Here is a 26,554-nt window from a genome sequence, read left to right on the forward strand (position 1 = left end):
TTACAAATTTTATATGTATTTCTTACTGCACATAAATGTTATTATGTTAACTATTCTGTAAGGCTGCACTATTTGGAAATTTTCCCGTAATGTAATAAGGATAAAGGATAAATTACATTCTTTATGCAATTCGATTCCCGGCCTCAGCTTAAAATTCAAATTTGTTAGTTCTCAAGCGGGAAGTTTCGGGTCGAACAAGACATAAAAAAATCAATAATATTTGTAAGTGCAGTAATATACATTTACATACTAGCAGTATATATTTACACATTTACTGTTTATTTTACGTTCAACTGACGTTTAAATCTTGGAAATAATGGTAATTCAAGTTTTTACAAAGTTTAATTAAACGTAATTCATTTTTATGCCTTCATAATAATTCAATAATGAATTTTGTATAAGCAAGATGGAATAGCATGAATGAAATAGGATTAAACTTTTTTTATTGTTGAAATAGTTTTTTTTTGTGAGAGAAATAATTTTCTTTTCGTTTTTGTTTTGCTTCGTTTTTTTGACGTCGCCCCTCCGGCATTTATAAACTTGAGTTAGATTTTGTTAACAACGTTTCGGGTTTCGTTTTGACAGTTTAAAACTATTTCAGTGTTTTATTTTCTTTTAATGTTAATTGTTTAATTAATTTTCTTCTTTGTTTTTTGTAAATTTAAACTTTTTTCATCAATTGTACACACCTAAATGTTGATTTCGAGTAGTGGGGGTAGTGGTCTCGTAGGATATCGCGCACTGCGTTATTCCGCGAGACGATTGGCGGCCATCTTGAACGAAATCGTAAAGGGGACTCGCACCCGAACGCCGTGGTAACGTTTCGTCCGAAGTCGAAAACGTTCCTCTGTAAAGCCGAGGCGGAGGAGAAATAGCAAACAGGACCGGAGAGTGCAGGACTTTACACCGGCTCTCCTCTATTCCGGCGCGAGTTCTTCGTTTCACCTTCTTATCCTGGGAAAGGGATAGTTTTAGTTGGGAAGTTGTGTGTTAAGGAACCGGCCGTTGACCGACAGACAGCAGCGTGGCTTACATTCGACCCTTTTTCCACTCAGTTCTGAGGTAAGTGATATCGTATTTTTCGTCTGACTTAAAACCAAATACCATCCGTACTTCTTATTCACGTTTACTAACTCACTTTTCATGTAAGATCCTTATAAACAAGTTTCCGTTGAAAAGTGGGAAAGCCTGTCTTAGACACGCCATACTCAAACTCTTATAAACCTATTATTTATTATTAAAATTTTTCCATTTTCCGACTATACATTCGTTTTATTTCTTTTTGATACCTTGACCGGCGAGTTCAAGATTAATTTTAAAACTCGGCTCGTTCAGCATTCTTTTATGGTTTTGTTTTTGTAAATAAATAATGAAACTGTTAGTTGTTGATAACCTAAAACTCTTTAATTGTTAGTTCACAATCACCCTTTTCTAAAGAGAATTGGAAATAATTTTTTTCTCATTGTTAGTTTGCATATATAAGGTTACTTTTTTAGGTTATCTTATGTACATTACAATCTCATGTTTTTTCCCCCCCAGTCGAAAGCTCCATATTTACCGTTCGTTCAGTCTCAAAGACTGACATGGAATTTTCCGTTAAAAAGAACGTTTATATTCATTTTGAACAAAAATAAAATTTGTTTTATTTGTTGTATATAATTTCCAGTGATCAAATGATCAAAAAATTTGAAAAAATTCCTGCAGTTTGTCAATGTGTAAAATTAAGAACCGTTTTGCTCATCAATTCCATGTTCCCTCCTTATTTTTCCGAACAGTTCCACTAGTTTTTGTAAAACTGGTGGAATAGTTCAGAAAAACAAAGGAACAATTAATTATTAAGCAAAACACCATCATTTGTTAATTTATTTATTATTAATTAATTTCATTTAGTATAATCTTCGACAAAAATAAAATTCGTTTTATTCATTATAAGTAATTTCCAGTAGACAAATCGTAAATTGGAACAAATTCCAATAGGTCGAGAATATTCAAAATTAAGAACCGTTTTGCTCATCAATTCTATGTTCACTCCTTATTTTTCTGAACTGTTCCACTAATTTTTGAAAAACTAGTGGAACAATTCAGAAAAATAAAGGAATAATTAATAAGCAAATCACTACCATACCTTCATTTATTTATTTTTATTTAATTTCATTTATTATAATTTTCAACGAAAGTGAATTTGTTTTATTCATTATAAATAATTTACAGTGATCAAATGATCGCAAATTTGAAAAAATTCAACCAGTTCGTCAGTACGCAAAAATAGGAACCGTTTTGCTGATCCATTATTCCATGAGACTATTTTTCTGACCTGCTCCACCAATATTTGGAAAACTGGTGGAACATTTCAGAAAAAATAAAGGAGTAATCATTAAGCAAAACACACCATAACTTCATTTCTTCATTTTTATTTATTTCATTAATTCATTATAAGCAATTTCCAGTAATCAAACAAGAATCGTTTTTCTGTTCAATTCCATGTTTACTCCTTTATTTTTTTGAACTGTTTCACCAATTTTTGAAACGGTGCAGAAACATAATGGAGTAATTATTAAATAAAACACCACCATACCTTCACGGAATATAATACAATTCCTTGTTTTACAACATTTTGTTAAATATCGTCCAATGTGTAAGAATATTGCTTATTACAGGTATAAATCTAAGTTCATCGTGGAATTTGATCATGATTAGGATTTTTAATTATCGTATTGGAACTTTTTTTTTATCGTGTTACAATCATAGGAAATCCCAAGCGATGGCAAATCGGTTCTCGTTTATTTAATTTACTTAATTCATTTTTTATATGACACCCTAGAAGTCAATATTTATTGTACGCCTTGTTACATTGTGGGTGGAAGGTATGTTAGCGCGCATTATTTCTCAATATTGTCTTATTAGCTTGTTCGAAATTCAAACTGAAATTGTGTCTTGAAAGTGATGATTTTTAATGTTTTTTCTGGCTTTCTGTGTTATCCTTGTCGTCGATTAGTCTGTACAGGTCCTGAGCGTTTCTGTTTCTTTGTCGTAATAATGTATGAACAGTATATTGTATCAAATCAACCCTTCTGACCACCTCCCATTTTCTGTTTTTGTGTTTCTCGTCTAAAATTGAGAATAACACTCGCCAATCTTCTCGGTCTAAATAAACGTCATGACTCATTTATTTTTGACACCCGAAATGCACTATGCATTTTTTCACCATCGGCCTTTAATTATCGTTTGTTTGATTGAATAACGCCCTTTTTGTTTGTTTTTACTAAATACGGTTCCATTATTTTAACTTAATCCTTTATTGACAAACTTGCTAATAAAACGCTGGAGTAATAAGCCGTAATAGTCCCGTAATAGTTGACTCTACGCGAGCTTGAATCAATACACTTTTCTTCGTTTATCTAACATTAACAGTCTATAAAATAAAATTTATTAACTTTTCTCTCGATTAAAGTTTGCCTTTCTGACCGCTGTTGAAAAGTTTGTTAAATCTTCCCAAAATGAAATTATGCCGGCAATTCAACATATTTATATTGAATAATAAATTTATAATTTCCATCTTTTATCTGTCAATTAATTTATAATTTCCATCTTTTATCTGTCAATTTGAGTAGCAATATCGTTACATTGTGAAATATTACAAAATATCTCTACTAACGTCTGTCATATAATGGAGCAATAAACTTTTTAATGATAATAGTGTTATTAAGGACATTACAAATCAAATGATATAAAAAGTTAAAACAAAAAGTAAAAAAATAGATGTATTATTATTGGATTAATTCTGTTTAAAACCTAAGCCCATGATGTTTGTAATATTTACTTGATTGTAAGTTTCTGACTTTTTTAAATTTAATTAATTAATTTGTAATAAAAGTTTTGTCAGTCATTATAGCTCAAATCTTGTTTCGTAACCAATTTGCCAAATTGTGTCCGCATTAATTTATTTTTTCAGTTGGGTAAGCTGGGCGTATTTTCAGTCCGGCTGTCTCGGTTTGTTTAGTTTTCATTACTGTGAAAGTTGCTAATTTGTTCGCGTTTCAATAAATGGCAAGGGAATGGAAGGGAGGTGCTATAGTAGAAGTTTAGTCACTTTCACACTTTGTAGTCATGCTTTTATTACTAAGTAAATATTGTCTATTTCGTGTTTTTTATGTAGGTTCGATTGACTTCCCTGTCCTTATCAATTGTTCTGTAGGCTCAATAAATTACTCCTATAATGGATTTTGTCCCAAAGAACCTTACGGTTTTGGCACATTTTAGAAACACAAGTTTCCATTTGTCAAGTTCAAATTTCAGGCTGAATATTGTACGAATTTTTTGGTGAAATCCTGCAATCGCTTTTTCCATGATGCTTAGATCATTGAAAAAAACCCATAATTATTTGTTCAGTTACTTAAATTCCTAACAGAAACAAGTGGTTTGTGTAATTTTTTTTTTAATATGAGTAAATGTTTCTGTTATTATTTTTATAAATTTATTGGATAATTCTAAGCGATTTATTTCATATTGATAATAATATAATATATAATTACTGATATATTAGCTTTGGTAGTTATTTTTTATTTTGTCTTTATTGCCAACTTGAATGGTGAATTTTTTCCAAAGTTTAATGTTTGACAGAATGGGTGAAACATTTAGGGTTTTTCAGGCCAGGATTTTCATGTTAACACAAAATGTTCAATAAGACATATTTAACCAAAACGTGGGTTTCAAATGCCAAAATTGACCGCTGGTCATGGTTTGTAGGAGATTTTAGTTCATTGATCATAGCTTTGTGCAAATTTTTTTCCCTTCTCCCCCAGGATTGTCTATGGGGAAAAACTTATCATTCTTCTCGTAGCGTTGCCGTTTTCCAAACAAAAACGTCCCAGCGATCGAAATTATGCTACTATTGTCCGCCGGTGAGAGGGGAGTCGTGCAGGAGACATCTGCCTTTCCGTTTCCGCCCACAGCATATCGACCGGTTTTGTACAAATGGCGGTCATGTCCAAGAGGCAAGAGCGTGCGTTGCTAGATGGCCGAGGAGAGGGAAGAGTTCTCAGGTTCAACCGGCCGGTTTTTCACTAGATTGGGGTATTCTTCTGTTGGGTCGGGTGGGGGGAGAAAGGTCCGACGCGCTAAGTCTTTCGAATTGCCGGACGGACCCAACTGGTAAACTAACTGTTGGGTCTCTCGGTGCATCCAATCCACTTGCTTTCAAACCCCCACCAACCGGCCCCGACTTACTCCGTTTACTCAAGCCGAACTGGGGAAACTTTATTGACGTCCACTTCTTACGACTATGATGGTCTTCTTAAACTTAAATAATTGTCAAGAAAGTGTTGATGTTTCACAATTGTCATTAGGACGTCTCAAACCACTTTATTATCATTATCTGACGACAACTGTAAAATATTGTATCATTTTATCAAAATTATTGCTTTATGTTAAAGCGTTTTATGCTTCTCTCATATCAAACCAAAGAGAGACCAAACGAGAAAACTTTACAAATTTCATATATAAAAGGACATACCATAAAACCCGCTACTATTTCATTATCGTCTAAACGTTATACTGTTCCTTTATGAATTTTATGCATAATTACTTATGTAAAAGCAATGTTTTTCAACTCATAATAACACTTATCATCTGATGATGACATTGTTATTTATTATGACATATTAGCTTAACACAATGATAATTCACAATACGTCTTTAGACTTAAAAAGTGCATAGAAAGTTGTCCAATTATGTTATTAATTGGTTCATTTATTTAGCAGTCTTTTATTGAATTTTTAAAATTTTCCGTTGATTAATTGGTGGGTAGTTGGTACTTTGCATTCACTTAATTGGTGTTGTTTTCCCTGTTGTTCTGAAGATAATTTTATTATTGTAATATACTTTTATTTGAAGTAGTTAGATTTTGGGTTTTGGGTCTTTCTGTTGATTATGGGAGGTCTTGAACGATTTTCAATGAATTGAAGTCGTCGTTTGTATACACTTTACTCCTATTTGGTTCCAAGATGATAAATTTACGAAGTTGTAGGGTTATTGGGTCTTCATCGAGTGAATATTTGCCGGTGTTTGATGTCCCTTTGCATGGAACATAAAAACTAACCTTTGCAGACTCTCTTTAAGGTTTTTTTTCTCGCGCTACTGGTATGTTATGTTGGATATCTTTATCGTTATCTGCTTAGAGAGATGAGATGTCTTAAAATAGTGATTTTTTTTTTTCGATCATCACATATTTAGCATAAAGTTCCAATATCAAGCGTAGAGGAAATAAAATCATCTTTCTACATTGTCCCATTATTGGTACAAAGTGTAACTTTTAATGCAGTCAAGGTGTACTCTGCTTTAATGAGATGATTCAATTACAAAGCCATGTCATAGGGAAAGTCAGTTTTTCGACTTATTTAACAATTACTGCCAGGGTGTTTTTTGTTACAAAATTTTAATTTATTCTTGTATTGCAAAGTGGCTAAATAAAAATTTAAAATAGACAATAGTGTCAGTTTGAAATTCAGAAACTATTTAATTATATAGATGACAACCTCAGGGTGTGATATGGTATAATCAATATATACGTTATAATAAAGAAACAAATACTTACAGAAAGTTTACAGTTCATTAAATATTGTTAAAATTCGCATAAGATCACGTTGTTAATCTTTCTTCATAAATTATATTTAAATTACTTATGCAAATAATAACTACAGTTAAGTTAATTAATTGGATGGCTTACATTTTTCCAATATAGCTTTTATTAGGCCTAGTTTTTGACGATTTGCTATGACTTACGCCTTTTCTAACCACTAAATAAAAAATTAAATTTGTTTAAAATTTGACGAGTTATTAGCCTAAAATTTAACATTGAACAATGCACGATAACATTAAAGGAATATTTATATTTTAAATGTTTCTGAGCTATTCCCTTCAGGCCATCAATTAAACATTTGTTGAATGGAAAACGATTAATTTATGTAATAACGGGTTTTAGTTGAACCTTATGTCATGATTCAAACACGATATGACTTAATTTCCTCTTTATTTTCATTGGCAATTTATGTGGAAAAAACATGTAAATTTAGATTCATACATTTTATTACATAATCATCAGTGTTTATCCTTACACATTGTCTAACGTTTAAAGTTTGAATTTCATAAATGCATTGAGCTAATTATGTGAACTTTCCGTACTATGTTCAGTATGCTTTCAGCTACCAGTATTTAATTGAATAACATTTAACAAATTGACCGTCCCCGCTCAAGCTTTTGCAAGTTTATATTTTCATTCGAAAATTTTTAATTGGCGAAGTTTAGCCCTATTAATTGTCTCAATGGAATGTCTGATATTTCATAAAACTCTTTTTACAACTTTAAATAAAGTCGGAGTCTATTTATTCCGAATTTGGACAACTTTCCAATAAATTTCTGACGCATTAATGCCTCCCTTTTTATAAATTGAATAATATAAAATAAAATAAATCACCCCAGGCGTTTAAATTTTTTGTATTGCTGCCTATTGTAGTTGAGGGATTGTATTTTACCTCTATGGAGATAACGACATGAGATTGTACGATATGATTGGAAACCCAATATCCTGTTGTTTTAAATATATATAAATTAGCATGTAAATGTATAATGAAATGGGATTGATTTGAAAAAATGAAGTACACGTGATAAAACAGTACAAATTACTAATACAAGCAATTATCTCTGATAAAAAGATTAATGGAATGACTAATCATTTTTATATTGTACAACATTAGAGGGCAACTGATTCACTCAATTGTAACTAAAAATGTCATATTTATTTTATAGGAGATCATAAAGAACTCGATTAAAGAAAAAAATCAACGTTGATTTTTTTATTTTTCAATAGGTCCACTATTATCAAATATTTCAACTCAATGTGCATAAATACTTTAACATTCGACTGTACGATGTATTCGGTTTTTATATGGTGTGTAATGTGAAATAAAACGGAATAAGGAAACTATAAATTTCTGTTATGCGCCTAGGTGAAAGTTTGCTCACACGTGTCGAACACCAGTCAAGTAACGGTATATTTCCGGTTACCTGGGACCCTTCTTGCTGTATTGAACCGTTACTATTCCTCTCATATTAACAATTGACTAGTATTGATTGAATCTGACGCACTGATGATAAGTGAGTGTTTTTTGGGGTTGAAATTGTTAAAATGAATGAGTTACAAGAGATCAAGTTAGCTGATATCTAACCTAGTATCATCATCATCACTAATATCACCTATCTCTCAATCTACACATTTCCCTCCCTTTCCTCTCTCTTTTATTCTTGCTCTAATTCTTTCGTTCGCTTCTCTCTCTCTCTCTCTCTCTCTTCTCTCTTCTCTCTTCTCTCTTCTCTCTTCTCTCTCTCCCTCCCTCACTTCCTCTCCTTTTCTTATATAAAATCCACTCCCTCTCCAGACGTTTTTGTATATTTGAACAAAACGTTACCTAGGTTTATTGCTAAGACTACTTGTTTTTACCATTTGTTTTGTGTATACATAGTTTATATATAAATTACTTCTAACATCCATGGAAATGCTATAAGCTCTTAGAAAAATACACATGTAGCTTCAATATTTCATTGTGGTAATTGGTCAATCAAATATAAGTTCATGCCCAACATTCTTTGCATATTATGTGTCTTTTGATTAAAGTTAGATCCAATCCAATGCTGGCTTTGCTTATTTGAATGCTGGTATGTGAAATTTCAGTTTGAATCAAACTTTTATTGTCTCGTTGAATATGGATTGAGATTAAACTTGGCTCAAACTTCAGCACTACCGCCACAAGTTGGTAAATCTTGGCAGTACCCTATATTTATTGTTGGTGGGGCTAATGGGTCGTGTATGTGTTTAACGAACAATAAATTACCACTCGGAGTTCTGAAGATCGAGACCAGTTTAGTGAGCTTTGTAAGATCGGAGTAGAGTAGAAGATAGCTCAAGAGATGGCAGTGGGGGGAAATCGATATCCTGTGGACACTGTCCTTCCAGGTCGTATTTTATGTCAATCTCTTCTTGTGAAGTGAAGTAGACGTCGTCAGAACTTGAAAAGTTTGCCTTACAGTGTACCTGTTTGCATTAGTTGTACAAAGAAAAGGTTGGCCATAGATTGTACTTGGTCAGCATTACCTCATTCCTATACGTGCTATACTTTCAAATGAAACTTTTTATACGTTTAGAACTTAGTGTCTAAACAGATTATAGACAATTGATAATTCGAACATGAATTTTACAAATGTGCGTGACCTATCGTGAAATGAAAAGATATGCTGTGTACTTAAATTAATTGTTTGTGGACAAAACTCGATGGGATTCGACAGTTCTTCAAACTGGCTATAAAAGCAAATTGGCGAGCCAATTTAAGAAACCTTTCACCTGCCCGGGCATCTTAAATAAAAGGAACTTTGCCTGTTGTTAAGCCAAGCCAATTATTTGCATCTGCTTCCACCCCGGCCACTGTTCTGAAGTCTCTCGTTTAACCAATCTAAACTACTTGACCCTATCCATTATTGCTTTGTGTTTGGAATGAAGAGGAGGAACTTTATAAGATGGCCGCTCGGAACCTAGATTAAATAGAAACAATGTAAAATAAATTTATTTGTGCCTACATATTAAACTTCTTGTTTGTTTGTTTATTGTTTTAATTATTAAAACAGTAAAGTAATGTTTTATTTTTGCTTGACCCGTGCCTACATTATTTATGTTTTGTACGAAGCATAGGAACTTCGGAACCTTGTAAAAATAATAACTGAAAATATACTTTATTGTAGCAAATTATTATGAATTGTGATTGTCTTTGTTACAAAAAGAAATATTTATTCCACATCCCCAATCACTATTTATTTAATTTGTTTCTGAAATGAAAATCGGGGATTTGAAAGTTCGTTGCCGAGAAAGGTTGTAAAACAGCGGACCTTCACTTAAACCATTAAGTTTTCTTTAATTGTTTGTTGTTATTTTAATTACTACAGCAAGAAATGTGTTTTTTGTTTGTTTTTGTTTTACTTCAGTCAATAAAATATAATTGCTGTTAGACGGAACTTGTCAGTCGGTTGAATATACTTGTGAACATTACAAATTCTGTTATATTCGCCTTTATTTTCTACATTTTAAACCACTGACTTCTTTATTTTTGTTATTTTAATTGCTAATAGTTTCACTTAATCCGATCATGTGGACACAACACAACCGTGTCGGAAATGAAAAGAAACTTGCATACAGTTGCCGGGTACTGAGCATTTTTAGGAATATAACTCCTTCTTTTTTGCTTGATTGCCTTTTTTTTGTAGCCTTAATAACAAACTCTAAATCAAGTTTATTATTACTCCAACAAGCCCTGAAGAGGGAAGCCAGATTGGCCCCAAAATGCATCGGCAACAATTAAAAAAAAATACTGAAGACGTTCACTATTTATTTTGTCCGAATCTAACTTGTTAGGAATAGTGTAAATACGATTACATACATGTAATTAAATTATATAGTTAAATTTATATTTGAAATTATCGTTATAACGTTTCTGGTTATTATAATTGGAAAAGTTTTACTCGAACTAATCTTTTATTGTTCTGCAGTTAGAATGAAGAACAACAAAATGGCTGCCGTGAACCGAGAATAGTCCTAACTTTGTAAAATAAATAATTCATAATTCTTAAACTTGATATATCCTCGTTATATCAACTTAAACTTTTGTTAATTATTGTAATTGTTTGAATGGAAAATGTTTTTTTTTTTCTTTTGCTTGACCCATTATTACTTTGTGTTTTCCATAAAGAAATATGTTTAGAAACAGAAAATAGTTAAAAACAACGTTGTAAAGTAAATAATTTTCTACGTTAGTTAAACTTCAACTTTTGTTTATTGTTTGTTACTATTACGATAATGAAAAGATGTTTTTTTCTTTAATTAGACTCAGTTAAATTATTGCTTAGTTACTATGTGGTGTACGGTCAAAATAGATAAAAGAAAGTGCAATCACTTGCCAAACTTTCGACCTTTATAAGGCCATCCTCGGGGCAGTATTGCACCTTAGAACGGAGTTACATTTGTTGACTTAATGCAGTTGTCAGCAGGTTTTAAATCTAAAATTTCTGGGATAAAAAATATGCAAAATAATGGACCTAACAAACAGACACTTAGCTTTAATTGCATATTTTTTATCCAAGAAATTTCAATTTCGAAAGCCTGTATACAACCACACTTAATAAATCTAACTCACTTGTAAGGTGCAATACTACCCTGAAGCATGGCAAGTGATTGCAATTCTTTTATTATTTTTTTTAGCATACATTAAGGTCCACATCTTGTAGTGGCGAAATAAATATCAATGATTTTTAAGATGGCTGCAATGGACGTAGAAAAAAAAATGTACACAATAGACATTTGAATAATATGAACTTAGATTTTTTACTTTGAAACTTTGGCCAAACTGTTTTATTTTTGTGTAGGTGCCTCGTATTTTTTATTTTATTTTATTTTAATAATTCGTCTTTAATAGTTCGTCAAATCGGTGAAATGTAGAGAAAAAAAGGGCGATAGGACTATTGGTGTTAGATAAGGAGAAAGGAGTTAAAGAGTCAGGGCCGTTCGGCGGGTGTGGGCGACTGGGATGATGTTGAGATTGTTACGGGACGGGGGCGGGGGCGGTAAAGCAACTTCTTGATGATTGCAACTTTGCGCGGCGCCCTTCACTCTCTTTGCCCCCTTCTCTCCATTCCATCTCTACCCGTTCCTCTTTTCCCTCTTTTCTCTTCTCATTCTCCCAGTTAGAGTGAAGTTAGTTTTAAGAAGTTTCCTCTTTCCCTGTTTTTGCCTCCTCCCCCTTTTGACGCAGTTTCATTCAGCCCCACTCCCGAGCACAAGTCTAGAGAACAAGTTGTGAGCAACTTTGATTTAGTTACTCCTCTTTATGAGCATCCCCCTCCAAAACTTTAGACTGTTTCAACACAATATCTACCAGTTTATCACCATTTTCTTTTTAAACACCACGATTCCCATATATTGGCTTTTGTCTCTTAATTTCTTGTAAAACTATGTGATTCTTCTTTCCCAGTCAAAATAAATTATGGACTTATTACTCCCCTCCAGTTTGATCAACATGTACAAAACCCCAGAACCATACAGTTCAGATGGTTCATTAAACATCAAACCTACTGTTGTACTTCATTACCAACCAGTTTAGATAAGGACTTAATATTGACCATCAATCAAATAATTAAATATGATGTACTTTGCCAGAGATATCTATTAATTTTCGTGGAAACCAACTATGAGACTTATAACCTGAGTACTTCTAAAAAGCTAATATTGCAAGAACAGACATAATTCCTAGCATACATTTGATAAAAATCATTCCTACTGTTCTAGTTCATTATTGGCCAATTTCGGCAACTATAATTTAAATATTTGTATTATATGAAGATAAGAAGAATTTAAATACTTTTCAGCATTAATTAAATATGATGAACTTTGCCAGAGATAAATCTATTAATTTCCATCTGAATTACCATGAGCACTTATTTCTAAACTATCCCATATAAAAAACGTTAATATTGCAAGAATGGAAATAATTGCTAGTATTCAGTTAATTAAAAATTATTCCTACTGTTCTAGTTCATTATTGGCCAATAATTTAGTGGCCAATTTAATTTAAATATTTGTACTATATGAAGATAAGAAGAATTTAAATACTTTTCAGCATTAATTAAATATGATGGACTTTACCAGAGACATATCTATTGATTTGCATGGTAACTAATTATGATCACTTATTTCTAAACTATCATATACATAAAAAAGCTGATATTGCAAGAATAGAAATAATTTCTAGCATACAGCTCATTCCGGCAATTTTTTTTGGCAACTATAATTTAAATATTAGTATTATATGAAGATAAGAAGAATTTAAATACTTTTTAGCATTCAAATGATTAAATATTTCCCAGAGATAAATATATTAATTTCTAACAGAACTACCATGAGTACTTATTTCTAAACTTTTGAAAAACTTTAATATTGCAAGAACAGATAATTTCTAGCATACAAGTTTTTTGATGGTGTTCATTTGATTTTGTGGAACTATTTATTTCCAACCCATTATCATCTAGCATACAGTTTATTAATATTAAAAAGCATGCATTACTGGCATTTTTATTTTTGTTAACTACAATAAAGATTTATATTATATGAAGATAAGAAGAATTTGAATATTGTTCAGTATTCAATTGATTAAATGTGATGCACTTTACCAGGGATAAAGCTATTAATTTTTTGTCATCCATTAATTGTCGTGTTCATGTAATTTTTTTAAACTTTATCTAACGGAAAAATCAAATTTTTAGCAATTAAACGTTAATTTGGAATGAAATATCTTGAATACAATTGAGAATCAGACTATGGACTTTTTAATCCTATATGACATTTATAATTTCTCCTGAAATATTGACGTCTGTTCATGGTACACTCTATATATAAATGTGAACACATTTTTCCCATAGAAATAATGCAGTTTTACAATGCCATCTACAAAAATTTACTTTAAAACATTTTATGTCTCCAAATTGTTGAGTCTGAATGATAAAATGGTGATCTGCCATCCTTATTTGCCTTTCTTGCTGTTTTTTTTGTTTTTCTGTCAGGTGCATTATTTCTGGATTTCACTTTATCCTAGCGATTGCTCCCTTGTTTAATCCACTTTTACTATTTGAAAAGTTGATGTGTGACCAGAATTTTAAAATGGGTTGAAAGAGACGATGTTAAATAAATCTTTTTGACTAGGGTCTCAGAATTGTATTGACTAAAGTCATGTAGTATTGTATAAACAGTAATATTGTAGAATTCAATGAAGCCAAAGGTAATATTTTGAAGACTGGAATTGGTAAATGAATTTATTGTTGATAGTAATTAGTGATTTTAAAAGTGATCTCAGATAAAAATGTTTTTGTGAAAACGTTTAATTGTTTACTACAAAAGTACTATGGATTATATCAAAGACTAATCTCTTCTTATATCTCTGTTTATTTGCTCTATTTATCCAACCATAACAATTCCATGTTGGTTAATCACAATTTTAGATTGACACAAAAACTATATTTTTATATATCATTGTAAATGTCGATCAAAATTTCAGCCAAACCGTTTCACAGATTTTTCTTCTTGGTAGCTTAAAAGAAGGCCTTGACATCAAAACCATAAATTATTAATTGAGAGGATGATAAAAAAGTAATTAAAATATGAAAGGTGGGGGCACGTGCTGGAATTAAAGCTTCAACCATTGGCCATTAACTTGCAGTTACAGTACTTCTCAGTCAAAAAAAAAAAAAAAAAAACCCTAATATTGTGTTATTTTGTATTATATTTCTTCATTATTGTATTACTTTGTACGTGTGAGGGTGAAGTTCCGTCATATGGTCATTTATGTTTTTTTTTATAGATTCCTCGAAAGCTAATTCAGGATGCCCAGTAAAAAAAAAAAAAAAAACTAGACCACGCAGTTTTAACAGCCAATCTTGGCCAAACTTAACTTTGTGTTTTGTTGATAGTTAGATATATTGTTGATACCAATGGTTATGCGTAGATTTAACAAACTTACAGCGGAAGAATTAGCTGGAGTTTTCCTCTCTTCACAAGAACTGCCAGGTCATCGACACATCTTTGTTTTGTGCACTATCGTCAAAGCAGTCCAAAGTTAATTTCTGTTTTAAGCCCTCATCGTGATCCCATGTACCCATTGATCTAACCCTGTGTTGAGTCAGGATAGGACACTAAAATAACCCATAACAGCATGAGAAAACAAAACTGTCATGAATGAATAACAGTTACAGTTTACTTTGTTATTCTCAATCCGTTTTCCACGTTCATAAATCATTTTGATCTATGATTCTGACAGTAGAATGAAGCTATTGCCCCAACTGGCCACTTGTTTTATTATATTTCTTTTTCAGGGACAATAAGTGGTGTATGATGAATGCGTGATATAATGGATAAGCGGAAAATGCTGGCCAAACGCCCAAGGTTAGATGCACTCAGAGGTCCCATTGCGAATGGGCCCATGCAGACGAGACCACTTGTCGCCCTCCTCGATGGGCGTGACTGTTCCATTGAAATGCCGATACTTAAAGATGTAGCCACAGTTGCATTCTGTGATGCTCAGTCTACTTCTGAGATCCATGAAAAGGTAATTAAATTTATAATTTTATGTAAAGGGTGGTTGAGATGAAAAGATTAGTGTCACAAATGAGAAACTCAAATCCATCACTGTGCTAACCACTTAAGCTATTGTGACTTCTGTACCCCCGAGATACCACACTCAACCTACAACTTTTTTCAAATTCCCCTCTTTTTTGCATCATATTCAAATTATGTTTAATCGTTTTGGATTCTCGACAAACTTGAAGAGGCCACAGGGAGCTGTTAGCAAAGTATTGGTCTTTCAAGTAATTATTATATTATGTTTTAATTGGTCCTATTGCTGAACCTAAGCAATTATTCAGTGATTTATAATTTTATGTAAAGTGTGGTTTTGGTGAAAAGATTAGTGCGGGACTCGAACCCTCAACCTTCTGGTTTAGCAATAGGACCAATTAAAACAATGAAATTAATAAATTTTACTTATTCAGTTGGAATCTATGATGAAATTAAGCGCAGGGGACAGAACCTGAGCAGAAATGTTTGCTAGTGAATCATAGACGATTCATGATATATAACTTCTGAGATTCATTGCATAGTATAAATATACTAAAACTTGTTAGAATGATACGCAAACTTTGTTTTAAGAAGTCAACGACCTACTTTCAAGTATGAGTTTTTATTTTATATATTCTAGGTATTAAATGAAGCTGTCGGAGCTTTAATGTGGCACACCATAGTTCTAACGAAAGAAGATTTGGAAAAATTTAAAACCCTTAGGATCATTGTTCGAATAGGAAGTGGTGTTGATAACATTGATGTCAAAGCTGCTGGTGAATTGGGCATTGCTGTTTGTAATGTTCCTGGTTATGGTGTCGAAGAAGTAGCAGATACAACCTTATGTCTTATTCTCAATCTTTACAGGTGAATTTTTTAAAAATAAATACTAATAACATGTTGGTCTAATATATATATTTTTAAATAATCTTTTTGTCTTGTAGGCGGACATATTGGTTAGCAAATATGGTACGGGAAGGCAAAAAGTTTACAGGGCCTGAACAGGTACGGGAAGCCGCACAAGGTTGTGCAAGAATCCGGGGTGACACTCTTGGCATAATTGGCCTCGGCAGGATCGGTTCAGCAGTAGCACTCAGAGCAAAAGCCTTTGGTTTTAATGTAATTTTTTATGACCCATATTTGCCGGATGGTATTGAAAAAAGTTTGGGTCTTACAAGGGTTTATACCTTACAGGTAATAATGCTTTATGCTAAGTAAATTATCATTCTTAAGTTGTAGATTTTTATTAATTTATTTTTCTCTTTAGGATCTCTTATTCCAATCAGATTGTGTTTCGCTTCATTGTACTTTGAATGAACATAATCACCACCTTATTAATGACTTTACAATCAAGCAAATGAGGCCAGGTTAGTAATAATAATTAAATCTAAACAATGTATGTAATCTAAAAATTAAAATTCTTGTGTTTATTGTTTAATTTATTGTGTTCTAGTTCCGTTTCAAGTATTCAAAATAGTGTAACACTTCTAATTAAAATAATACTTGAAACAATAATATTAATCAATAATGTAACATTAGTCTGATCAACTGAGTATTTTTAGGAGCATTTTTGGTGAATACAGCTAGAGGTGGTTTGATTGATGATGAAGCCTTGGCAACTGCATTGAAGCAAGGGAGGATACGTGCTGCGGCTCTTGATGTTCATGAATCTGAGCCTTATAATGCATTCCAAGGAGACCAACGTAATAAATTGCCATTTAATAACATAGCAAAACAAGAATATAACAATATAAAATGTTACAGGACCATTAAAGGATGCTCCAAATCTTCTTGTAACACCACATGCAGCCTTCTATTCTGATGCATCGTGTACGGAGCTCAGGGAGATGGCCGCTTCAGAAATTAGGAGAGCGATTGTTGGTCGCATACCAGAGTGCCTCAGAAATTGTGTGAACAAAGAATACTTCCCAACTGCTGTTGGGTACCCAGGCGTGTCCGCACCTGACGGTAAGTCATGTAAGGGAATATTTCAATCCCAGTACGATTACTTTAAAAGGAATCGTTCTTACTTGTATGATTTTCAGCTGGCATCAACGGTGGCTATTATTCCTCTGCAGCTGCAGCAGCAGGTGCAGGTTCAGGTGCGGGTGTGGTAGCGTCAGCACTTCCGGTACAGCAAGCCCACTCAACTACAGCTCATGATACTGTACCTCATTCCGCAGCCCAGCCTCCTCAACCTCCCACACAACCCCAGCAACCACCACCTCAGCAGCAGATTCCACACAATATTGTAAGTATTCAATCAAATCAATTGATATACTCTTAATATCCAGTGGTTCTTAGCATTCTGGGAATACTGTTTATGTGCATTTCCATTGAAATTAATCTTTTTCTCTCCAATAACTATGCCATCAAAACAGCAGAACCAATTAAATTACCCACGTTTACTTTAATACTTGCAAAATCCTTGTACATAAAAATATATTTATAAAACTTAAATGTTTCATTTTTAATTTTATAAGTTCAGTCATAACGTTTAGACACAATTTGAGAACAATAAAATTTAAAACGTGCTATACTGTTCCCTTGGTCATAATTGTGATGAATTCTAGGGATTTAAATTCTTGTGGTTAAACTGAAGTATACACATTTATCCATTTGTAAAACCAATAATTGGAAAGAATTGACAGTTATACCATTTATATAATCTAAATTACACATAAGAAGAGGAATTTACCTACAAAAGTTTCGACAGTTTGTGAAATACACATTTAATTTTGCTAGAAAATTGCATTATTCATTATCCTCTTTCATTTAATTTATGATTTATTAGCAATTTTGAAATTTCCAAATTGTAAGAAACACTAAAAGTCAACACTATTAATACATTATGAAACAAATATATTTTAAAATTTAAACCATATGTAAATCCATTATGCTTAAATGCAGTATACTTGAACAAATTTAGACTGATGGCAAAGAATTGAAGAAGCATAAAATAAAAAATGTGGTGTTAGTAATTGCTTCCCCATTTTTAAATATAGTTTTCAGATTCATAGGATTCTGATTTGTAATAATAAAATATATAGAAACTGTTCTCATCTCTAACAATGAGTTGGTGTTACCTTATAACAAAATTAAGTGTGGGTTATGTAGCTGCTCTCTAACTTTTCATTTTTAATTTTATAAGATTTATAAATGTAAGATAAGTTGGGATATTCTAAATCTGGACAAAACTGAAAATAGTGTGAAAATCATGTTCAGCTTTCTTACAAGTTCTATATAAACCTATACGTGGAAAAACGTCACCTTGAACATTTCTGAGAAGTAATAATTGTTTACTAAATAATTTTTTTTATTGTACTTTTATTTCTTCAGAATTTGTAGAATGATTGCTGAATGCTACCAGAGTTGATTCAATACATCAAAACATATAGGTATAGCACTAGAGAATATCATTCAGCAAAAGAAATATCATTTGGCTCCAGTGGTAAACCAGCAAAACGATTATTATATTGGAATTATTTTTGACATGACCGATTCTGTTGGTCACGAGTAAAATTTTGATAACAGTATATTTTTTCATGGTTTTCACAGTTTTAGGTGTTATTTTTGGCACCAAACCTCTACCAGTGACGTTTACATAAATAGTGCTAATTTTCTTCCAGTTGCTGGAGGATAGAAAATAACAGTAACACCACATGAATACCACTTTGAAATTACATCCCTCCCCAAAAATTCACCTTTACACTCAGAATATCACTGAGTGAATTATTTATGAATTATGTAGTCTGATTTAGAACAAAAATCCATTTTTGAGATAAGTGAAGCATCTTAGAGAAAATTAAAGGCATTTTAAATTTGAGAGAAGAATTTAATTTATTGCGATATGCATATTGTAGAACGGAATAGTAAATTCAGTAACATAGAGAACATTCTAAGATGTTAAATAAAAAAATTATAATATTTTATCAGGAAACAAATATTGATGTAACGGACTTCTCTCGTTTAAGATATGGTAATTGATAAATCTATTTAATACGTTTAAATTAAATGTATGTTTAAAATATTTATATTTTTTCAGCCTCTTAGCAGTGCAGATCCAACAAACCACCATGTGGTGAAACCTGAACCCTCTGAAGTCCATTGAAGAGTTGAAACCCTGAAGAGGCTTGTGAACGAGTTTATTTCTTTTACAAGAAGATTGTGAAAAGTGAAGTTATAGTAGTATAAAGGGGAAAGAACTTTATTCTTTTCTTTCCTTTTCGTCGTTGTCTTCTCCTTCTTTCTTTTTGTTTAATTTATTTTTTGTATGAACAACTTTAAGCTCTTCAAAGTGATAACAGTTTGCAGCATGATGATTCTAATATCATAAAAAACAAATATTCAGTGTGTGTCTTTTGTCTGCTGTGTGTGAATATTAACAGAAAAAGAAGGAAGAATTATTAGGGTGTACAGACTTTTATGAAAAGAGGACAGCAACAAATTTATAAAGTTAAGGCATTTTATCTTTTATTTTTAGGTAATTTCAAAAAAACGAAACAGACTACATTACAAATATAAACAGCTAGCTAGTCACAAGTTTTTATATAATAATTGTGATGAAAACACGATTTAATGAAAATTTCTCATTTTAATTTCTTGAAATTTCCTAAAATCGTTTTTGAATCGCATTTAAAAAAGAAAAAAAAAATTTAAAAATGTTCTCACTACAATTGACATACTACAGAAGAGAAATATTTGAAAATGTACTTAGTAAAATAACTCCATAAAATGTGCCTCTAATATATTTTGTACTTGTAATAAATTTAATTACTATGGTTTTCATTTTAACTTTTTTTCACCGATAGTAGCAAACCTCGGTTGTTATTATATATATCACATTTATCATTAATATAATTGTTCCTTTAGATGGTTTATTTGGGATGGCAATTAAATTTCGTAACCTTGTAACTCTCAACAAAATACTTGTATCATATCCCTGTATTCTTTAAAAAAATAAAATCCTGCTATTAAACACATAACCCACTGGCAGTATACAAGGTTATGAAGTTTTTCTAAAACAAATATATGTATATGATATAGTGGGTGCAACAAAAGGTTTTACTTAATCAACAAAAAAAAAACCTATTTTATAATAATTATATACATAAAACTAACTAAAAGTAAATAGATATTTAAAAAAACAAAATCAGCTTTTGTGGTTCCCATTATATAATTTTGAATTGTATTGTATATAAGTAGAAAATTTATTCCAGCCTAGGTTTTGTCGGAATTGTATTTTTATTATTATTGTATATTCAGATTTGGGTGAGGCGCAAGTAAAATACTTTCAAATAAACATCACAGGGGTTTTATTTATTGTTTATTTATTATAAATTAAAAGATAAAGTGAGCATAACGTGTAAGTGGAAAACACAAAAGGACTTATGGAGGCAAAAAGAAAGAAGAGAGTGAAACTGATGGGGAGGAAAACATTGAAAAGAAACACTTCTGTGGTGATCATAAATATTTATAATACAAAGAAAATATTTAAAAAAAATACAAAAAAATCTTGAACGTTTATTTAAAAAGGGCAAACAAAATTTTCTGTGTCCAATTTTTTAAGTTTTGTTATTTTCTTTAAAACTACACAATTTATGAAACAAACAATTTTTGTATTAAAAAAAATTATATATATATATATCAAATATAAATAAGCTTATTGTTATTATTTTTTATCGGTGATGCTTTACATAATGGTCAGTCTGATATGTGGTTTATAAATATTTCAAGAGGCATTATTTTTAAATTTTGTGAGATTTATTTTTTATTTTTGTTATTATGGGCACTCCAAAAAGAAAAAAAATGGCAACAAAAAGGAAAAAAGAGAGAGGAACCAAACACAATGTTTAATTATTTTTAATGGTTCTCTCTCTCTATCTCTCTCTCAAAATGAAAAATGTTTTTTGCTAATTGATGTAAAATGTTATCATTTGACTGTGCCCTGAAAATTGTCCATTTTAATGTAAAAAGAAAAAAATTGTTTACTAAATTTCAAAACTCCTGTGTTAATTTTCAGCTTTTTATTTTTCTTTTCTTTTTTTTTTAAATAATAAATATAAATAATTTTTTAAATAATTAAGTTTAGTGCGTAGTTTTTAATTTCTCTTAGGTTTATACATGCTATAAATATATAAACATACATATATACATACGTCTATATATGTATATATACATATATACATGTTTATATGTGTATAGATGTGTATCGAAAAAAAAACCTTAGCTATTACAATTGATGAAAAAGAAGAAAAAAAGAAACTACTGTAGAACAATTAATAGTACATATGGGGTATGTATGATAATACTTTCATTTTGATGATGCTATGTATGTATGTGTATACATATATATATACAATATGTAAACATGAAAAAAAAGAACAACTGTTAAATTTAAAATATATATAAATGATATACCTTTGAGAGAGAATATGAGGATGACAGTTCATTGAATATATGCAATCTTGTAAATTTGTGAGTAATTTATTTTTTTTTTAATTCCTAGTCCCACACTTTGGACCATATTTTTCACTGTTATCATACTTCCTACATCGTTATTGACCTTGAATTTCATACTTATTTTATTTTTTATATGTTATTTACTTTAAAAACCAGAAGTCGATCCAGTAATATTTACTACACGGCGTTCCGGGTCTTATAGGTTAAAAGACAAATAACCGAATAAAAAAATGAATTGTGGTGTAAAATGTAGTTTGGATTAGGTAACGTATGATTCCTTCTACCTTATTTTTGTATAATGTAATTGTTCTGTAGTAATTACAAATTATACTTTTATTTGTGTAGTACTGCTGCAGTTGTGAATCCACATTATATACATTTTCGTACTTCTCATAATGATGACCAAATAATATACTCAAGCTTTGGAGACCAAGGTGGGCAAGTGGTTAGGATTTGTCAGGCTAGCAGATCTGGTTCCAATCCTGAATTGTTAAGTGGTTTGAGCCTTCATCCGTGACTCGATGAGTAGTTGGACGGACTTTAAGCCCTCCTGTACAGGGATTACTTTACTTACTTTTGCAAAATGGCAGTTGTTCAAATTTTTTGTACTTCCTGTAATGATAACTTTGTAAACAAATTTAATGCTAACTAAATAAAATAATAAACATAACATTTAATATCAGTTAATAATTTATTTTTCTTCAAATTTTACAGAAGATTTAACACGAAATTCGAGTGTAATTGTCAGTTTTAAATAAGACAAACCAAAGGGGGCGTCATAATGGCTTAGGCGTTGACATGGCGCTCATCATAGTAGGTAAAGGTTCAAAAATGCAGCTGCATTTGAACTGCAGTTCAGTTTTAACAGCAGTTCTATGCTACAAATGGACATTTTTTAAAAACACCTCCACCCCGAGGATTGATATGATTTCTGCTATTACAAATCCTCATTTAAAAAAAAGAGTTTTCAAAATGAGACAAATTTCATATATTTCAAAAGTTTAGTCCTATTAATTTTCAATGATGATTAGTGTATATATAATGTGTAGAGATTAGTGACCGTTAATCGATATCTGAATAACTGTATATATAATTTTACATTACAAAAACATGTATGTAATAATTAGATATTTATTTATTTTAAATGTTACAGTACATTTTTCTGTTTCATAATACATATAATGTATTAAATTATGTGTGGTGATTAGTGTCACTCTCACCACGACACACAAGAATGGTACAATTACACAGGAAACAAACGCTTTGAGCCCTGAAGATGATCTAAACATCGAAAAGTTGGCACGATAAAGAAAATGTTTTCTAAAACCTACGTCACACCAGACTGCATCTCACGATCTCCAAATAATCGTTACCACTATTATTTTTTCTACCGCTTTTATCTTTTTCTTGCGTTGTTAAAATGATGCAAATTATCAGAATGGTATTGTATAAAAGGAATAAAATAACTATAATTTTTATAGATATTTTTTAGACAAGAGAAGAATGGGCAAGGACAAGGAAATAAAAAATTGGTAATAATGATGAACAGCTAGAGGATTAGCATGATGGTGAGATCTCCGAATAATCATCGTATTAAATTATATTTCTTTATTCATTGAGTACTGCAAAATTTAGCTTATTGACCTACTGTTATTATCCAATAGGTATCTTATTTCTTATTAAAAATATAATATAATTATACAGTATATACTAGCAATCTTAATTTGAAAAATGCTATATCACCTTAGTTTAATCCCATTTAAGAGTTGCAAGCAACAATTCTCGTGATCTTTATTAAGAAACTGCCATTAACTATGCTTTGTTTGATATGACAAGTAACTATGGAGACTGTGCTTCTAAACAAAACCTGCTCGAGTGTCGTTTTTAGTTGCTTCTTCTGTATTAAGAAATGTACGAGAAAGACAAGACGCTTCTGCTTGTGGCAACTGCTTCAGCCCTGCCGAACAATTTGAGCTGTAAACTCCTGGACCCTTCGAGATCTTCAGAAGCGATAGGCGTAATACATAGCGGATATATTAACATAATTCCAACAAGGTCGCAAGACATTAACTCGCAGTACATATCTTGTACTGACAGTGCTGATAGGTATTCCGCAACTGTAACCCAGGTATTAATTCCAAACACTTTCTATTTTTATGTAAAAAATATTCGTAACACATTTGTTTAATCTAACATACGCTGAGTGGCAAAAACAGTTGCCTCCCATGTTTTATTTTTGTATTACATAAATCTTTGAGTATAATACAAAATCATATCTACGGTTTTAAAGGATTAGGACAAATAATAAACAAACCCTTAATAATTGGATTATGATAATACTCTTTAAATCATCACCACCCCTTATTAATTAATAAAGGTGGGGTGAGTATGCAGATTAACTTATTGTTTTGGTATTCAGCTCTTTCATGAGATGCATGTTTATGTTATATGCTTTTATGTACCACAGATTTAGTTAAAAATGTAGCGTTATTGAATGCAGAAGTTTACTACCTACATTATTCAACATTTCCAGAATACAAGAACTAACTGTACAAGGGGATTTATGTCATTATGGAAGAATTGGTACTTGAGAAAGCTTAGCTCTGATCACTAATTTGTTATTGGGCCATATCTCTGTTGGATATAAGTTTATCTGCATCTGACTGGAAAAGGTTGGATTGCACACTGTAAGGTGAAGACTCCTGCTGGACCTTCGGTGGAGAAGATTTGCCATTTGTTAAGAACTTCACACAGCTCAAAATTTCAAAAGAGACTGAGCATGTTAAGTCTTCTTTTCTGAGAACTTTGAATAGCTCTTAGACAAGCTGTGGAGATGGAGGTGAAATACGTTAGGCAGGGCATTCTGGAAGCTTCTGATGTCGACGTTATTGTCCAGCAAATTTTATTTTAATTATTAAATGGTTTTAATTTGTCTAATTGCATTGTCATCAAAAGTAGGTGATTATGTAGGAGCCAGCCTCTTTATGACTTGTGCACCATGACCAGTGCAGTCTATCGTGCATGAAAGTAGATGTGCAAATATCTTATCCATTTCTAATGTTGGTCTCTGTTATAATTTATGTATCAACTTTATATCTTAGCCCTGAGGCAGGTCAAATATATCTACTCATCACTAATGTGAAGGTACCGATTTTTAACCCAAAACACCAGCATCCCGAGGGTTTATATAACTTCGTAGTTTCAATACCCTTGTAATTTTTTTTTGGTTGGCCGCTCGCATTCAACTTTATGCATGCCTCTATCAGCTGTACATTGATGATGAATTGTAATAGTTGCTTTTGTGTAATTTATTGAAGACTTTATTTTTGTAAATGTCAGTGCCAATGCTTACACTACATGCATCTTTTTAAGTTTTGAAAAGCAGTTCAATTTGCTGCTTACAATAACCAGCATTTGCATAAACCCCTTTAGAATGAGCTATCACAAGGACAGTAAAACAATCCAAACACTTAAGAAATTAAATATAAATTTACTGGAAGAGTACAAAAATAATTTTGTGATATATTTTATAACTTTGTCCTTAAGAGTATTTGAAAATATAAGTATCATAAATAAGTAGGTAACTTGTTTTGCCTCTCAGGGTACTAGTTTCATAAATTTAATGTTATAAAATTGCTGTTTTCTAATGAATTTAATAATCAGAATCGCCTGTGAGATGGTATGTTGAATTCTTAAAATAACATTTTAACTAGGTTATGTGGTGTTACCTTAATTATGAAGCATGTCTTGTTGTCGCTTCAACTGTAGGCCTTCAAATATTTGACTCAAGTACTCTTGCTTTGAGATTTTCTCATGCTTGCAATGATTCTCCAGAGGATAGAGAACATTTTGCCAGGGGCCTAGCTAATCCTCCGGGAGACTACGTTTGTGTCGGTATGGTCAATTTATCATTGCGTTGCCAAGCTCAGACTAACCGTTTTAAAAATGAATAGGTAATAATAGCGGTGTTCTCAGGATGTTTGGGATTGCCGACGATGGAAACTTGATATTCATAGACAGAAAGCAGATGCACAATTCGCCGATAGCGGACTTGGCCTGTTGTAAGGAACTTCTGGCTTCTTGCGATGATGCCGGATCAATTGTGCTCTCTTCAATAACGCCGGAAGAAATGATCCAATGGGCGAACATCGCCAGCTATGGCTCGGCATGCACGAGTATACAGATATGGAGGAACATTCTTATTACAGGATACGGCTCCGGCCATATAAGGCTCTTTTCGATAAACGAGAACAGGAGGGAGGTCACACTCTCCGCTGAAGTCTGCGCTCATGCTAAGTGGATAACGGCAATAGACGTCGCTCCAGAATCTGGCTTTGTCCTCTCTGTATCTGAAGATTCCTTTGCTAAAATCTGGCAAATTGTCAAACAAGATAATATTGTAAGTATTTCCATGTTAAAATTTAACATTTTCTGACTAAAACATATTGGGCTGTTTTGTTTCAGTCGGTTGTGCATAAATTCTCTTCTCAGGTAAAAGATTGCATGCTAGTTGGAGGTAAATTTCTGACCTTATCGGGCTCTATATTTGCAGTTTCTATTTATGACAGTAATCTTGTTCAATGCTTCAAAATGTAAAAGATTTCACAGTTAAATAAAGTTTGGAATTTTACTTTTAAGCATTTGTTTAAAATTGGTCGCTACTGATCAGTCTTAGTCTGCCTATATTCACTGGTTTGTTCTATTGGTTTTACCATCTTCAGTGTTGGGTCCCAATAAAACGGTGTTATATTTTTAATTCCAAGTTTACAATAGTCTTCTTTTAACAAGATCATGTAAGATCATTTTTCTTAAGATTCTTAATTTTTTTAAAAATTGTTTAAAAGTTACAATTTACGAACATTTAATAAGAAAAACATTTCATGTTGAATTAGCACT

General features: G+C 31.7%; 2 protein-coding genes and 1 long non-coding RNA gene across 6 annotated transcripts; 2 read left to right on the forward strand and 1 right to left on the reverse strand.

Annotated features, from left to right (window-relative positions):
- Positions 1 to 733: 733 nt before the first annotated feature.
- LOC106668901 (C-terminal-binding protein) lies at positions 734 to 20,514 on the forward strand. Of its 4 annotated transcripts, none has more exons than XM_014398071.2 (10): positions 734 to 1,062; positions 14,956 to 15,188; positions 15,837 to 16,063; positions 16,141 to 16,390; positions 16,464 to 16,563; positions 16,759 to 16,899; positions 16,961 to 17,164; positions 17,242 to 17,447; positions 19,133 to 19,175; positions 19,242 to 20,514. In XM_014398071.2, the coding sequence occupies exons 2-10, from the start codon at positions 14,979 to 14,981 to the stop codon at positions 19,247 to 19,249; spliced, it is 1,389 nt and encodes a 462-aa protein (XP_014253557.1). In that variant the 5' UTR covers positions 734 to 1,062; positions 14,956 to 14,978; the 3' UTR covers positions 19,250 to 20,514. The 4 variants fall into 4 exon arrangements, with proteins under 4 accessions (XP_014253557.1, XP_014253566.1, XP_014253548.1 ...); XM_014398080.2 differs by having other exon boundaries at positions 19,171 to 19,175; XM_014398062.2 differs by lacking the exon at positions 19,133 to 19,175.
- Positions 20,515 to 21,078: 564 nt separating this feature from the next.
- On the reverse strand, positions 21,079 to 23,478 carry LOC112127223. Its single transcript, XR_002910466.1, has 2 exons — positions 23,402 to 23,478; positions 21,079 to 22,208 (listed from the first exon to the last, which is right to left on the reverse strand). It is a non-coding gene; the product is annotated as an uncharacterized LOC112127223 (long non-coding RNA).
- On the forward strand, positions 23,451 to 26,368 carry LOC106668914 (WD repeat-containing protein 54-like). The gene is made up of 4 exons (XM_024227828.1): positions 23,451 to 23,786; positions 25,372 to 25,552; positions 25,612 to 26,057; positions 26,123 to 26,368. Exons 1-4 carry the CDS (start codon positions 23,568 to 23,570, stop codon positions 26,252 to 26,254), a joined length of 978 nt encoding a protein of 325 aa, XP_024083596.1. The 5' UTR covers positions 23,451 to 23,567; the 3' UTR covers positions 26,255 to 26,368.
- The last annotated feature ends 186 nt before the right edge of the window (positions 26,369 to 26,554 follow it).

The sequence above is a fragment of the Cimex lectularius genome, unplaced genomic scaffold, assembly GCF_000648675.2.
Source record: "Cimex lectularius strain Harlan isolate CLEC.00 unplaced genomic scaffold, Clec_2.1 scaffold209, whole genome shotgun sequence".
Classification (NCBI taxonomy): Eukaryota; Metazoa; Arthropoda; class Insecta; order Hemiptera; family Cimicidae; genus Cimex; species Cimex lectularius.

Bases quoted from the DNA above. Each gene is read 5' to 3' on its own strand.
- LOC106668901 (XM_014398062.2), top strand. From the start codon at position 14,979: ATGCGTGATATAATGGATAAGCGGAAAATGCTGGCCAAACGCCCAAGG. The intron at 15,189-15,836 runs GTAATTAAATTT...TATATATTCTAG, and splicing joins CTTCTGAGATCCATGAAAAG to GTATTAAATGAAGCTGTCGG. The intron at 16,564-16,758 runs GTTAGTAATAAT...GAGTATTTTTAG, and splicing joins AATCAAGCAAATGAGGCCAG to GAGCATTTTTGGTGAATACA.
- LOC106668914 (XM_024227828.1), top strand. From the start codon at position 23,568: ATGTACGAGAAAGACAAGACGCTTCTGCTTGTGGCAACTGCTTCAGCC. The intron at 23,787-25,371 runs GTATTAATTCCA...CATTTTAACTAG, and splicing joins ATTCCGCAACTGTAACCCAG to GTTATGTGGTGTTACCTTAA. The intron at 25,553-25,611 runs GTATGGTCAATT...AAAAATGAATAG, and splicing joins GGGAGACTACGTTTGTGTCG to GTAATAATAGCGGTGTTCTC.